This window comes from Acanthochromis polyacanthus, chromosome 12 (genome assembly GCF_021347895.1).
Source record: "Acanthochromis polyacanthus isolate Apoly-LR-REF ecotype Palm Island chromosome 12, KAUST_Apoly_ChrSc, whole genome shotgun sequence".
Classification (NCBI taxonomy): Eukaryota; Metazoa; Chordata; class Actinopteri; family Pomacentridae; genus Acanthochromis; species Acanthochromis polyacanthus.
The window spans coordinates 13,850,343-13,864,420 of NC_067124.1; the positions used below are offsets into that span (position 1 = coordinate 13,850,343).

A 14,078-nucleotide genomic window follows, 5' to 3' on the forward strand; every position below is an offset into this window, starting at 1 on the left:
ATTTAATTTTCAATAAATTTTTATTTATTGTTACTTTTGTGAGTTTCAAGTGATTTCAGTGAGAATTGTGGGTTTTTCCTTCTTTAACTGAGGGGTACCAACAATTTTGTCCACGTGTGTATACACACATGAGTATTTGAATTATTCGAGGTATTTAATCAATCCTTCAAGTTTTTTGAATGACAGTGTTTTATTTCTGGAAAACACTGGCATCCAATTTAAATAATTAAACTTTATATTACACATCTATATAAACAAGTGCTTTTAAAAAAATCACAGCTTTAAATCCTATTATTTATGATTTTGCCCATGTCTGTGAGACACATGTCAGAGTCAGGGAGCCATGGTCAAACAGTTTATATGGCAGAGTCCCTTTAGATGTCCAAGTGTCCGTCTTCACATCGTAGCATTCGAACGTGTCTGAGTCCTCGATGACATCATGTCCATTGATGTAGCGTCCGCCAGTAACGTACAGTTTGTTGTTGAGAACGGTGGCAGAATGGTGCATCCTCCTCTCCTTCAGGTTGGCACATTTAATGAACCGGTTGGCCTTGGTGTCGTATGCGATCATTCTCCTGGTGTATCCTGTGACAGGGAAGACACTGATATGAGAGAGAAAGCACATGTGGGGCCCTGACTCCACAATCTGATTCATCAAGAAATCAACCGATAATAATGAATTAAAGAAAAATGAGCAATGTGGTTTGCTTTGTCTAGAATCTATCCATCCATCCATTCTCTATACACCGCTTTATCCTCACTAGGGTCGCGGGGGGTGCTGGAGCCTATCCCAGCTGACTCGAGTGAAGGCAGGGGACACCCTGGACAGGTCGCCAGTCTGTCACAGGGCTACATATACAGACGAACAATCCCACTCACATTCACACCTACGGGCAATTTAGAATAATGAATTCACCTCAGCATGTTTTTGGACTGTGGGAGGAAGCCGGAGTGCCCGGAGAAAACCCACACATGCACAGGGAGAACATGCAAACTCCATGCAGAAAGATCCCAGGCCCACCCCGGGAATCTTCTTGCTGCAAGGCGAAAGTGCTAACCACTACCCCACTGTGCAGTCCTGTCTAGAATCTAGAGAATTTCTAGAATTTAATCTAGAGTCTAGATTAGCATGACCTTTTGATATTTGTCATAATCTCAATTTTTGTGATGCTTTTTTAAAAACATATGAACCCATTGCACTTTTACCTACCTCCAATGATATAGATTTTTTCATCCATAGCAACAGCAGGAGCAGACACATTCTTCACAGTTCTGTTCTCCATCTTGGACCACATGTTCCTGGAAATGTGATACACCTGCAGAGTGGGAGCAGAGGTGATGGGGGAAATAATGAGTGATCGAGTAGGTGTGAAAGGATCCACAGAAGAAGATAATAATAATAAGCATGATCGTACCTGTATTATTCTGACTGGGTTCTGCATGGCGTCCTCTCCTCCAAACATATAGATTCTCTGGTTAGTCGCAGCCACTGCAGGGTGCAGTACTGCCTCAGGCATCGGCGCCATTGACTCCCACTGGTTGAACATGCTGTTGTACCTGATAATAGCATCGACAGATAGTTTTATTCTCTACATGCTGCAGCACACAAACATCCAGAACAGAATTCTCGACTGAAGATCTCACCTCTCCACGCTGTCTGTCAGTTGTCTGTCGGGTCCAAGGCCGCCAAGAACAAAGATGAAGTGGAGGTAGGAGATGCTCTGGTGGGCAAAGCGAGGTTTCAGCATGGGCTCTGCTGTCCGCCACTGGTTGGTCTTCAACGAGAGGGTGTAGACGGTCGTGCTGACTTCACAACGCTTCGCACTTGTGGTCAGGCCTCCGATGACATACAGGACACTGTGAAGGGCGACATATGAGGCTTTGTAAAGACGAACAGGCAGCTTGGAAAGACTCTGCCACCTCTGGCTCCTCTCATCAAACACTAGGGCCTCCCTCGAAGTCTGCTCGTTGTTCTTCCTCCCTCCCACCACCACCAGTGTATCGTGGTAGGTGTAGCGCCTCGGTGCAACCCAGAGAGGTTTAAAGTTCACCGCAGTACCTTCCATGCATTTTGTGCTGACAGAAAACATGAGGCGTCTCACAGATTCGATGAGTTCAGTACAGAGGGTGGACGACTGGATCAGAGGGTCGTTGGCTATGAACTGGAAGAGGTAGGTGGGGTGGAGATATCGGAGGCGAACTTTCTTGAAAAGGTCACTGACGGAGCCACGTCTGGATAAAGGATCGTGATGGATCCAAGCAACAAGTGTCTCAAAGACCTGCTCCTCCTCTGCACAAAGACCGTCATCCTCCAGGTATCCCATGAGCTCTGGTAAGGAGAGCTCACACAGATCCTCAGAAGCTGACACATCGGAGAAGCTCTTCATCGCCATCTCTTTTGCTTTGTCCCTCAAACTGTTGCAATGCATGATGTCCGACAGTCTTATCATGCTCAAGCAGTTGTCTGGGCTCAGCTGCTCCTGAAGGAAGCTCGAGCAGGCCTCGAAAAGACGGCCATATTGGAACATGGATGCCGCCTGCATCAGAGGGAGCACGATATCCAGGCTGATGCTAATGAGTCCAGTGTAAACATAGTCAATGATGCTGCTTAGGATAGCCGACGTGACGCCCTTTAAGTCAACCCTGGTCTGCTGCCTCTCAATGAAGTTGTGGCAGAACATGGCTCTGAAGTAGGGGCTGCTGGAGACCAGGACGTTCCGGTGGCAGGGGATCTCTGTGTTATCAGAACACAGCAGCACGTCGGTCAGAACATTCTCCTGCCTCAGCCTGTTGAGCTGCAGCAGCAGGTTGGACGACTGCTCTTTGTCTTTGTAGTGGAAGACCTCAACCGCTGGTCGATCCATGCTGAGAAAAAACCAAGCTGTTAATGCCAAACTGCTTGAAAAACTCTCCGCTTGTGTACACAATTTGTAATTTTTAGCCTTTGATGTAATGTAATTTAAGCCTTTTAGTGACATGATCAGCCATCAACTGAGAGAACAGTCACTCTAGTTTAATGTAGGATTCAGTTTACTAAAACTGGATTAGATATCAGATGACTGTAGTCCTTTTTGCTTATATGAACAGATACATGGATTAAGGACTTCATGAGACATTTTAGAATTAATTATTAACCATACAGTAAACTATCAAAAGTCAAAAGTCAAACACATTACCAAACACATTCAGTGGCATGAATCTGAAACGTAGCCTGCAAATATCCACCAAAGCTTCCCCTAAAGTCCACAGTCCAAAAATCCGGTTTATTGATTTGCAAACTGTTCCACTCATTGCTGTGACATTATCTTCATTATTATTTAGCTTTGTGTCACTGTCTTTAGCATGTGCACTATGGCAACTACAGTAATCCTGTCTGATCATTCTGGAGACTATTGTCTGAGCAAGTTTCTGCACCTGCACAACTGTTTTAGCTGCTGGGGGTCATTGTCATTAGACCTGTGATGCTGCTGTTGTTTTTTTGTGTGGCAAAAATTCATATGCAGTTTTCAAAAGACTAAAGTTGATGAATGTGGTTGCAGCTTTTCGTTCCATTTCATGCATTAGATATGCAAAGTGTGCAAAAATGCATTAGTCTGCATTTAAGCAACATAATACAAAACATAAACCTAAACGATTGTAATCAAACATTGCACAGCAGATTATGGGTTAATATTTACATCATATTTATTAGTTATTGCCAGCATCAGACCAAATAAATCCGATGCTCGTTGCAGCTCATGGAGTAAAGTCTCACTGGAATACTTCTCTTACCTGCTCCTCTTCTCTGTCTTTATCTCTTTTCTGGGGGTCCTGCTCTATTCAAAGTAAGTTCTCAGCAGAAAATGTGATGTCTTGACATTTTCCTGTCCGTTCTTCCTCTTTTCTCCCGTGTTGATGCTGTGTGGCTGTATGTTCCTCTCTCTTTGTAGGAGCGTGTTGCGTACTGTTTGTTGTTATGGTCTCTTTCCACGAGGCCTGTGTGAACATTCCTCCCCTAAAAATAGAGCGTCTCTTTGGCAACACTGCTGCAGACTCACATGTGACATATTATGGAGCTTTCTCGGTATCTGTCTGACTCCATCACTTAATCTTCATCTTCCCCTCTACATTTTTCTTTCTTCACCCTTTTCCTCTTATATCACACTCTTTCTCCATTCCTACACAGGACCTCTCTTTTTCTGCACTATAGCTTTTGCATTGCTATTCACTCCATCATCTCTATCTCTGTCTGGCACATGATTGTAGCAGTAAAAACAGCACTGATACTTGATAACACCCATTTTGTTGGCTGCTCAGGCTGCCAACTGGCTGATGGAACACACAGTGATATAAAAGCAGGATTATGTTACTGTAGAAGCAACATAAACATGGAGATATGAGGGGGTCGGCATTCAGGAAAAAGGAACACCCGCATGTAAGCCACAACTACTAACATTGCAAACAAGTCACCACAAGTTCAGTGAAAATGTTTCAGGTTTGCATCAAATCAGCAGGAGGCTCAGAGCTAATGGAGAAAAATGAGAGGGGTTTTGCTCTGGCTGTGATGTGATGTTTGGCCTCACTTTTACCGATGGAAAGTATCCATTCAGCAGGAGGAAATTATCTTAATTTAACCATACATCAACAACAGATGTTTGCATTTTCTATCTTTGTGTTTCTTTAAGCTCATTTCCATCTCATTTCTTTCATGCTCCCTGAGTACAGATAACACTTTTATGGAGTGCATCCCACAAGGTGGCAACATGATTGTTGCCCATTCCTTAAAGCTGGAGAAGAATCAAAGCTTGCGGGGTTGTTTCTTAAATGTGGGCACATGAAAACAACAAAACTAAAAGGCGTATTCAGTCATCACAGATACCGATGTGCTATGTTTTTCTTGTACTCGGGCTTGTTTACAGAGCTTGGCAAATCAGACACAAATTGCTGCTTGAGCCACCACCACCACTTGAGAGTAGTTCGATGCGGATTGCACAACAAAATCACCAGCTTTGACCATAAAACACTTGTGCTTACTGGCCATCTGTGTTGACAGTTTGTTATTTGGTTGTTTGCGGACTACACTACATCAAATTCAAGTAGCACAGACACCTCTAACAATGATGCATCAGGTACACAGTTATTGCAAAAAAAGAAAAAAATAGGTAGATGTAAGTGTGATATTGAAAACTGAAGAACCAGATTGACTCTCACATTGCAGACAGGCACAACTAAACAGCGACATCTAGTGGTTCTGTCAGTAAATACTCAACATGGTAATTAGTGAAAAGCCAATTCCCTTTTTAATTAATTCCTCCGTATCTTTGACTTTCTTGCATGCCAACAGGGGTTTATTTTAAAAATGAGACATGGTAAATTGTTGTTTATCCCTGCTGGACAGTGCTGACTCTATCATGCCGCAAAATGTCAAAAAATTAATATCTGCCCTTTTTCTGTGACACTGACATTCAAATTGTCTCATCGATCTGTCTAGTCAAGGGCGAAAGCTTAACTTGTTTGCCCAGAACACTGCAGTGTCATTTTATCAGCCACACTCTCATATTCAGCGCTGTGATTGCATCCTTTAAAGTTAAGCACATTGTCTGCTATCTCTGTTCCCTCACCTTGACGAAAAGGACTCATTAATGTCTGCCTGCAGGCAACAAGTTATATTAAAAGTTAAGGCTTTGGTGCACACTTTGCAGCAGAGCATTTTCATACAGCAGCAGAAGTGTTGCCACCCACCGCCCGGCACTGTGTCTTCATATCACCGAAATGATTATCTTCTCATAAGCAAATGGGCTAATAGAGCCTACACCCGAGGGATTTAGATCTCACGATTAGTATTGTGTTTGTGTTAGTGTGTTAGTGTGTGTGTGTGTGCGAAGGACAGCCAGCTCTCCTTGGTCAAATGAAAGACTATTTGAAAGCAATATGGACAGCGAGTTCAGTCTATTTCCTGTTCCGTACCTGACTTCATTTGATTGCTCTCTATTCAGTGCAGGACTGTAGGCAATATTTTGTTTTGCATATGAAAACCCTCCTTGATTTTATTTCATCATACTTGACCCTGAAAAGTGAACAGTATTGAAATTACGTAAAAGGTTCTATGATACACAGGCCAAAGAAAGCACAGACCATTGGCTATAAATAAGGGGAAAGAGGAGCACTCATCCTTGTACAAACCCAAATAATGATTCTCTTTCATCTGTGTTTGCTCAATTAAGGTGTTTTTTATTAAATCACTGTGAAACTGAAAGTCACCCAGGGTTAGACTACGATATTCCACAGAGGAGTAAAAAGTATTCTGCAGACAAGTCATGGTTGTACTTTCTGGAGATTTTTGCCATAAAACTACTCAGAACCAGTAGTCTGTTCAGCTCAGTCCAGTATCAATCAATTGTAAGTTTCTCTCTCTTGTTGTTCAGAGCAGGCTCGGTCTGAAGTACGCTGGATTGTCACTGTGTCATGTCTGTTTAGATAGCCTGCCCTGGTGCTGGGGCACTGATTCTATGCTTGACTAAGCTTACTGAGACGTACAGCCCAAACAAGCTCTGCTTCGACAGCGGAGTCAAACTATGCTAGCTTGGTACCTGTGATTTGTGCCACTGACACTGTCATGAAATGATTCATGAAGAGAGACTGAGTATTATTGGAGCTATGCAATGTCAAAAGTTTTATAAATGCCTAAAGTTTAGCCACAAACTATCTGGGTTATAAAAGCATTTCATTTTATAATCTTTACAATAACCGTGCTGCATGATTTGCCAGTATCAGTGGCTGTTGGTAAAAATGCAGCTGTCAGATGTACTGATCACTGGGAGCATGAAATGTGCTTTAAACACAGCTGTTTGTCAGAAATCTAACAGAAGAAGATATGCAAATCACGTGTTGCTGCAGTTGATGATGAAAATATGTATGTGTGTTTTGGTTCTTGCCTTACAAATCATGTACATGCATGCATAATCATCTGGGAATGTCTTTTGCATTTGCATGTCATTTTTATTGCAGTGTTTGAATGGTGGACTGGCACTGGAAAAAAAGAAAGCTCAAGGGTGTAAATACATGAAACAGCTGCAGGAGAAAAATCCCAGCCATGAATAAAAGAAATTGATTTGACATAATAGAAATCCAATAAAATTCTTAACACACATGGCTCTATTCATGTGCTTAGCTTCATTTTCAATGCAAATAGTTGCTGTTTTTCATTTGTAGGTGGTGACTAAGTTGTTTGCTTGCTCTTTGTTATGTCCTACAGAATAAACTGGATATCAAAGATGACTACTCACAGACCTGTAAAGGAGTGTTAAATGACCAGGCTGGTGAGAGCTTAACAAAACATTCACATCCCATTTGCAAATTAAACATCAGGCCAAATGAAATGTTCAAGGTGTAGGCGGAGTGTTAACCTATACTTAATATAGTGGATGACAGCCCTGAGTAAACTCTGATGTTCATATTGAAGCTGAATCGTCTGTGTGAATATTGATTTGAAGAAGACAAATCGAGATTTGAAATCCATGATCATTTTCAGCGTCTTGCTCCTTTCAGACCATCATTGTATCCACTAGGTGTCAGGGCAATGTTATGCAAATTTCTGTGGTAAAACGCTGACTTGGTCCCCTGCGACTTCTCAGAAGGCACCAAGGCTAAACTCACAGTGAGTAACAGATGCATTCACTGGTGAGATGAGAACTGTTCCCCTATTTTCTTTTAGCTATTTATAAGCCAGCACAATAGCACATTTTCTGTAAATACAAAAAGAAAAATGAGGCTATTAATCCTCTGAGATATCTTGAAATTTTTCTTTTTCTTTACAGTTGCAAACATGGATTTATGGCAGGAAGCAGACACAGATAGCCAAGACTATTGAAACAGACAGTGGGAATCGTGTGATAACCTCTTGAGTCAATCAGCCTTGGGGTGAAACTCCCAGGTGCAAGGAGATCCAGGGCGAGCAACACTGAGAGCAGTAATCTGGCTTTGATGGAGAGACGTCCACATGTAAATCAACAAAGAGCGTAGCGGGAGAAAGGGGAGGCTTGAGGAGAAGCCTGCATGGACACATGGAGACAAAAGGGGGGTTGTGGTGCAAAAGTAAGTTTGTGTTTCTATGCATACGCACATGCTTAAGCTAGGATGAGGTCTTCAAGGGCTTACAGTTAGCTGCTTAAAATTCTTCTGATGCAACCAACACATACAGGACATGTTATTTAGGCAGAAAAAAGAGCATTATAGCAACTAAAAAAAAGAAGATGTGGAGGCGGACATGCTCATTGTGTCCTCCACTTTAGCTCTCCCAAGGTTCGTCTCTTCTTGGTATGGTGGTCATTCAGTCACGGCCACTGTGCAACACGGCAAGCACAGCCACTCTTTATGTGTGTTCTGATGGAGTCAGCTGCACTGTGTGGGTTTGCTGGGTGGTGTGCAGATGACGGAGGGGTGTTTGTGGATTTGTGCGTGCCTTCATGTGTGCTATATGTTGCTACATGTGTGGGAGGGAGGGCTGTGAATGTGTGTGCTTGTCTGTGTGTGTGTTTATACAGCAGATATTGATATTCCACGAGCAGCAGAAGCTGAAGCCAGTGTCTTTAAAGTGTCAGCCCTCAGCAGCCAGCCAGGTGTACCTGAGGTTCAGAAGAGAGAGGACGAATGAGGAAAGGGAGCAAAGGGAGCAAGGGAGGGAGGTAGAAACGTAGAGAGAAAGAGAGGGGCCATGAAAGACGGCAGAAATACAAAGGCAGAGGAGATGAAGAGACAGCCAGAGACAGGAGAGCACCACAGACAGAGAGAGGAAGATAGAAAATAATATCGAGAGGGAAGGAAAGAACACTTTAGCGGGTTTTCTGGAGGTGAAATTACTCAGAGGTCTTTGAAGGCCTCTGTGACTGTCTTCTTCCTCTGTATTCTGACCGACGTGCACACAGACAGAGAAACAGATGGACACGGGGGGAGCGCTGGGGACAGGCAGGGAAAATGTCAGGTTTCAAAACAGAGCAAATGAGTGGTTTTAAGGTGCAGCAAGGGTCAGCGAATCCATGAAAACACAAAGGAATAATGCACAAAGACATACAAAAAAGCATGGTCCCCCTTTTTAAAGGACCCCAATTAAATTCTACAATATTCCTCGAGGGATTTCATTGTGAGCTTATTCTGATTTCATCATTCCGTCGATGTGGGCCTGTGCTTCAAGCTGCAGGTAAACACACTATTTCCAACCGAATCTCTGCAGTATACCATTTTTAAAACTAGACAAAAGAGAGCAACAACAAATAGCATCCATCGCCATAGTTATGAGTTGGAGATGAAAAGAAAACCCCTATTTTCTATTGTTACTGTTTCAATTTTCAGGTAAGCTACTGCATTTTTCTGTGCTGTTATCTCCACAACTGATAATAAAAATGTGTATTGAGAAAGAGGTTAAGTTTGCACTGATAAATCCATAAATAACAAACACCTGTAGCGCCTTTACAACCCAAAACCTTTTTGTTTCAGTTCACTCTTATCTCTTTCTTTATCATCTTTTTCACCAAAAGGTATTACACATTTGGCAAAGACAGCAAGTTTGCTTATCTTACGTAAATTAGTCACATAAATGGTAGCGCTCGTTTTTGTTCAGTGGGACCGCGCGCGGGACGGTGCGCTTTTTATACATTCAGAGAAACAGTCGCGGTTTGGTCAGTAGAAACGTTGACAAAAACGAGCGCTCCTTTTAGCTTCATGCTAGCGTGCAAACTGAAGCAGTAATACAGAAAAGGCTAATGTGACTTGAGATAAGCAGAGTTCAGAACAATAGACGAAGCACTGTGGTATTCATTGAAATAATTATTTACCGTTTGGCGTGTAATGTCCCAAGGTGATGATCAGCCGGTGTGCCAGGCAAAGCAAACCTCCAAACTAAGTTTGGACAGGAAGTAGTACCGTAGGAATCCATCCTCTGACTCCCCTGCTGCACGCTCAACAGACTGACTGAGTGACACTGTTCGGGCCCAAGACGGAGTTCGACTTTGAACGCGGAGTTCGTTTTTAAACGCGGAGTTCGACTTTGAACGCGGAGTTCGACTTTGAACGCGAACTCCGTCTTTGAAAAACAACTTGTCAACAGCAAAAATGACAAAAGTGTTCCTTAAAAAATAAAGGCGGAGGGCAAAAATGACAAAAGTGTTCCTTAAAAAATAAATGCGGAGGGATAGAACACAAACGCGGAGGAGAGAAAGTACAACGCGAAGGAATAAAATACAAACAGGAAGGAGAGAAAATACAACACGAAGGATGTCCCCTAGGGGGCTCCGTAGTTTCCATATGTAATTTCATACATGTGAGTGATGGAGAAATGAATTTTTGACATAGCTCCAGTATTTAGCCAGGCAGGCAGCTTAGCAGCTCAGCTAGCAGCTCGGCTAGCGAAAAGTATGGGGCACCGCAACGAGATTTGCGTAACGAGATTTACGCAAATCTCGTTCCGAAATCGCGCGAGAGCTCGCACCAAAACACCGGTTTTGGCACGAGCTATCGCGCGATTTCGTAACAAGATTTGCTTTCTAGCGTCCTGAGATTTGGATACAGACCACAACAAAGAGCGATCGCCAGGTAATGTGGAGGTTTTCGTTCACTTCTCGTCTCTAGTATGTTGTGGGACACTCATTGAGACTATCTGAGCCGGTCAGTGTGGGGCAAAAGCACGTTAGGGTGGACTTTGTCGCGGGGGGGCCAGCTGCCCCATACTTTTTGCTAGCCGAGCTGCTTGCTGAGCTGCTAAGCTGCCTGCCTGGCTAAATACTGGAGCTATGTCGAAAATTCATTTCTCTATCACTCACATGTATGAAATTACATATGGAAACAGACCCCAGGTTGAAAAAAAACGAAGTTCCCCTTTAAGATGCATCACGGTTTGCACTCCGCACTGAAAATAGGTGGAGTTTATTAAACTTCTAGTGAGATTTCATCAGCAGAACAATAAAAATACTTCCTATGAACCTCCCTGAAGACAATTCAATAAGTTTGTAGAGTTACACATGAACCTAAGCTGTGTTGTTTGTTTTCACATCCAAGCTAGTTGACCTACAACAAGCTAGCATGCATAACAACAAGCTAGCTGACTGTAAATAAACAGGTTAACACACACCTGATGGGCCTACTTGGATAGAAACCTGTTTCTAAGGTCAGTTTTCATCCTGAGGTCTCAATAAAAATGTAAACTTGTTGAAAATAATTCACAGAATTCAAACACTTATCACCTTTCTCTCCACTTTGTCTGCAACTGGATTGGTGCTCTGTTTCTATTGGCGCCACAAGTAATAATCGAATCTACAGCAATCATAGTTCACCCAGTTTGAACTTTGACTGCTGCTTACAGACAGCACTTTGCTCAAAATAGCACCAACCGTCATTGGAAGTAATGTGTTTCAGAGTGCAGTAGTGCCATTGTTGAATTTTACCTGAAAGGGGTCATGAGAGTATATATAAAAGATGAACGTAGCAAATTTAATGTCACTCATTAGTTTGTGAACTATTGACTGCAAGTTTGGAATTTTGCCATTAAAACCAGATTTGATCAACGAGGGGTGAATCCGCCTGAGACAGCCACGTCCTGAAGCATGTTCTGCTTTAGTGTCTAATTTACTCTAAATGGGACCATAATTTACAAAATGAGCATCATTGTCACGCAACCAGGCTGAACTCGGGCAGAGAACCACACTACCGAGACCAAAACACACTTAAGAAGGTGATTTATTGGAGAGGAGGGAGGGGGACCGGGTGGTCCGAGTTCCAGCCGGGGATCGGCGGCGAAGGCTCTGGGAGGGAAGCAGAGTGTGACGCAGGGGGAAGAGAGATCCCTGGCGGCTGGGGAGGGAACGTAGCGTGGGTAAGGGGGCTGAACGTGGGCACGACAGGCTGGAGTTGGTTGGGGTGGCGTGGGTGGTCCGGAGGGGAGTGATGTGGTCCAAGGGGAGCCGGAGAGGAACGGTAGGCAAGAGTCCAAGCAGCAGGATTAGTTTGAGTCGAGTCTAACGATCTGGCAGGGTGTTGCAGGAGAGACCGGTCCTTTATTGTCAGAGAGGTGATTAGCCAGATAATCGTCAGCTGCTTGGATTCTGGTGGAGGCGACTGATTGGAGACCAGTTTCAGCTGCCAGTTGTTCAGCTCTGCAGTCAGGGAGAAAAAGCGGAGTGATTACTAAGGATTGTCAGGCGAGGATCAGTGTGAGGGGAGGGCCCTGACAGTACCCCCCCCTCAATGGGCACCTCCCGGTGCCCCAAGAAGCCGACCAGGGTGCTCCCGGTGGAACTGCCGGATGAGAGCCGGGTCCAGGATGTGGCGGCTGGGGATCCAAATCCGTTCCTCCGGGCCATAACCCTCCCAGTCCACCAGATATTGCAGACCCCTACCCCGGCGGCGGACATCCAAAAGCCGGGAAACAGTATAAATCGGGTCACCGTCCAAGAGCCGGGGAGGCGGAGGGGGCGGAACGGGAGGGGCCAGCGGGCTTTCCTGAACCGGCTTAACTTGGGAGACATGAAAAGTGGGATGGACCTTCAGGGATCGGGGTAACCGGAGGCGGACTGCGGAGGGATTGAGCACTTTTGAGATGGTAAACGGGCCAATGAATCGGGGAGATAGCTTCTTAGGAGAAGCACGGAGGGGAAGATCTTTGGTGCGGAGCCAGACCTGTTGTCCAGGAGCGTAGACCGGCGCCTCGGACCGCCGCCGGTTGGCTTGGTCTTGGGTGCGGCGAGACGTCCGGAGGAGGGCAGCGCGGGTCTGACGCCAGATGCGGGCGCACCGACGGAGATGGGCCCTCACTGAAGGAACTGCGATTTCCATCTCTCGGTCAGGGAAGAGCGGGGGCTGATAACCATAGAGGCATTGGAAAGGGGAGAGGCCAGTGGCGGCGCTGGGGAGGGTGTTGTGTGCGTACTCCACCCAGGGGAGTTGAGAGCACCAGGAGCTGGGGTTCTTAGATGTTACGCACCGAAGGGTGGCCTCCATCTCTTGATTCAGCCGCTCCGTCTGGCCATTGGTTTGCGGATGGAACCCAGAAGAGAGACTGGCCTTGGCCCCTAGGGCCTTACAAAAAGCCCGCCACACTCGGGAAGTAAATTGAGGTCCTCTATCTGAAACTATGTCTAGGGGAATGCCATGGGCCCGAAAAACATGGGTGATCAACAATTCGGCAGATTCATGGGCAGAGGGGAGCTTGGACAAGGGAATGAGGTGGGCAAATTTAGAAAAGCGATCTATGACCGAGAGAATGACTGACATTCCCCGAGAGGAGGGCAACCCAGTCACGAAGTCCAAGGCGATGTGTGACCAAGGTCGTCTGGGAATGGGAAGGGGATGAAGAAGACCTGAGGGGGGCTGACAGGAGGTTTTGTTCTGGGCGCAGATGGAGCAGGCCGTAATGTAACTGCGACAATCTCGAGTCATGGAAGGCCACCAAAACCTCCGGCGAAGAACCGCCAGCGTCCTGGTCTCCCCCGGGTGGCAGGACAGCTGGCTGGAGTGGGCCCATCGGAGGACATCAGACCTGACGGTCTCCGGAACAAAGAGCGTTCCTGGGGGACCGGCTTCAGGAAACACTTGTGTCTGTTGGGCCTGGCGAACGGTGCTCTCAATATCCCAGGTTAGACTGGCCAGGTGGCAACGGGAAAGAATGGGTTCTGGGGTTTCTAGCGAATCCTTCTTGGAATGAATTCGGGACAGGGTGTCAGGCTTTCCGTTTCGGGTCCCGGGGCGATATGAAAGGGTGAAGTTGAATCGGTCAAAGAATAAGGACCACCTGGCTTGCCTGGGGTTTAGTCGTTTCGCTGATTGCAGATACTGCAGGTTCTTATGGTCGGTCCACACCAGGAACGGCTGCTCGACCCCCTCCAGCCAGTGTCTCCACTCCTCCAGCGCCAACTTAACCGCCAGGAGCTCTCGGTTACCCACGTCATAGTTTCGCTCAGCTGGGGAAAGTTTACGAGAAAGGAAGGCGCAGGGATGTAGCTTGCCATCTCCGTCGGAACGCTGAGACAGCACTGCCCCCACTCCGGTGTCCGAGGCGTCGACCTCCACTATAAACTGACGACAAGGGTCTGGCTGGATCAGAATGGGGGCGG

General features: G+C 45.5%; 1 protein-coding gene across 1 annotated transcript; it reads right to left on the bottom strand.

Annotated features, from left to right (window-relative positions):
* Positions 1-125: 125 nt before the first annotated feature.
* On the bottom strand, positions 126-4,303 carry klhl38b (kelch-like family member 38b). Its single transcript, XM_022190395.2, has 5 exons — positions 3,772-4,303; positions 1,645-2,865; positions 1,416-1,557; positions 1,211-1,316; positions 126-585 (listed from the first exon to the last, which is right to left on the bottom strand). Exons 2-5 carry the CDS (start codon positions 2,862-2,864, stop codon positions 296-298), a joined length of 1,758 nt encoding a protein of 585 aa, XP_022046087.1. The 5' UTR covers position 2,865; positions 3,772-4,303; the 3' UTR covers positions 126-295.
* Between the last annotated feature and the right edge of the window lie 9,775 nt (positions 4,304-14,078).

Excerpts from the sequence above, each read along its gene's own strand:
- klhl38b (XM_022190395.2), bottom strand. The coding sequence starts at position 2,864 with ATGGATCGACCAGCGGTTGAGGTCTTCCACTACAAAGACAAAGAGCAG. Across the intron at positions 1,317-1,415 it reads ACCCAGTCAGAATAATACAG|GTGTATCACATTTCCAGGAA; the intron begins GTACGATCATGC and ends CCCACTCTGCAG. Across the intron at positions 586-1,210 it reads AAAAATCTATATCATTGGAG|GATACACCAGGAGAATGATC; the intron begins GTAGGTAAAAGT and ends TCCCTGTCACAG.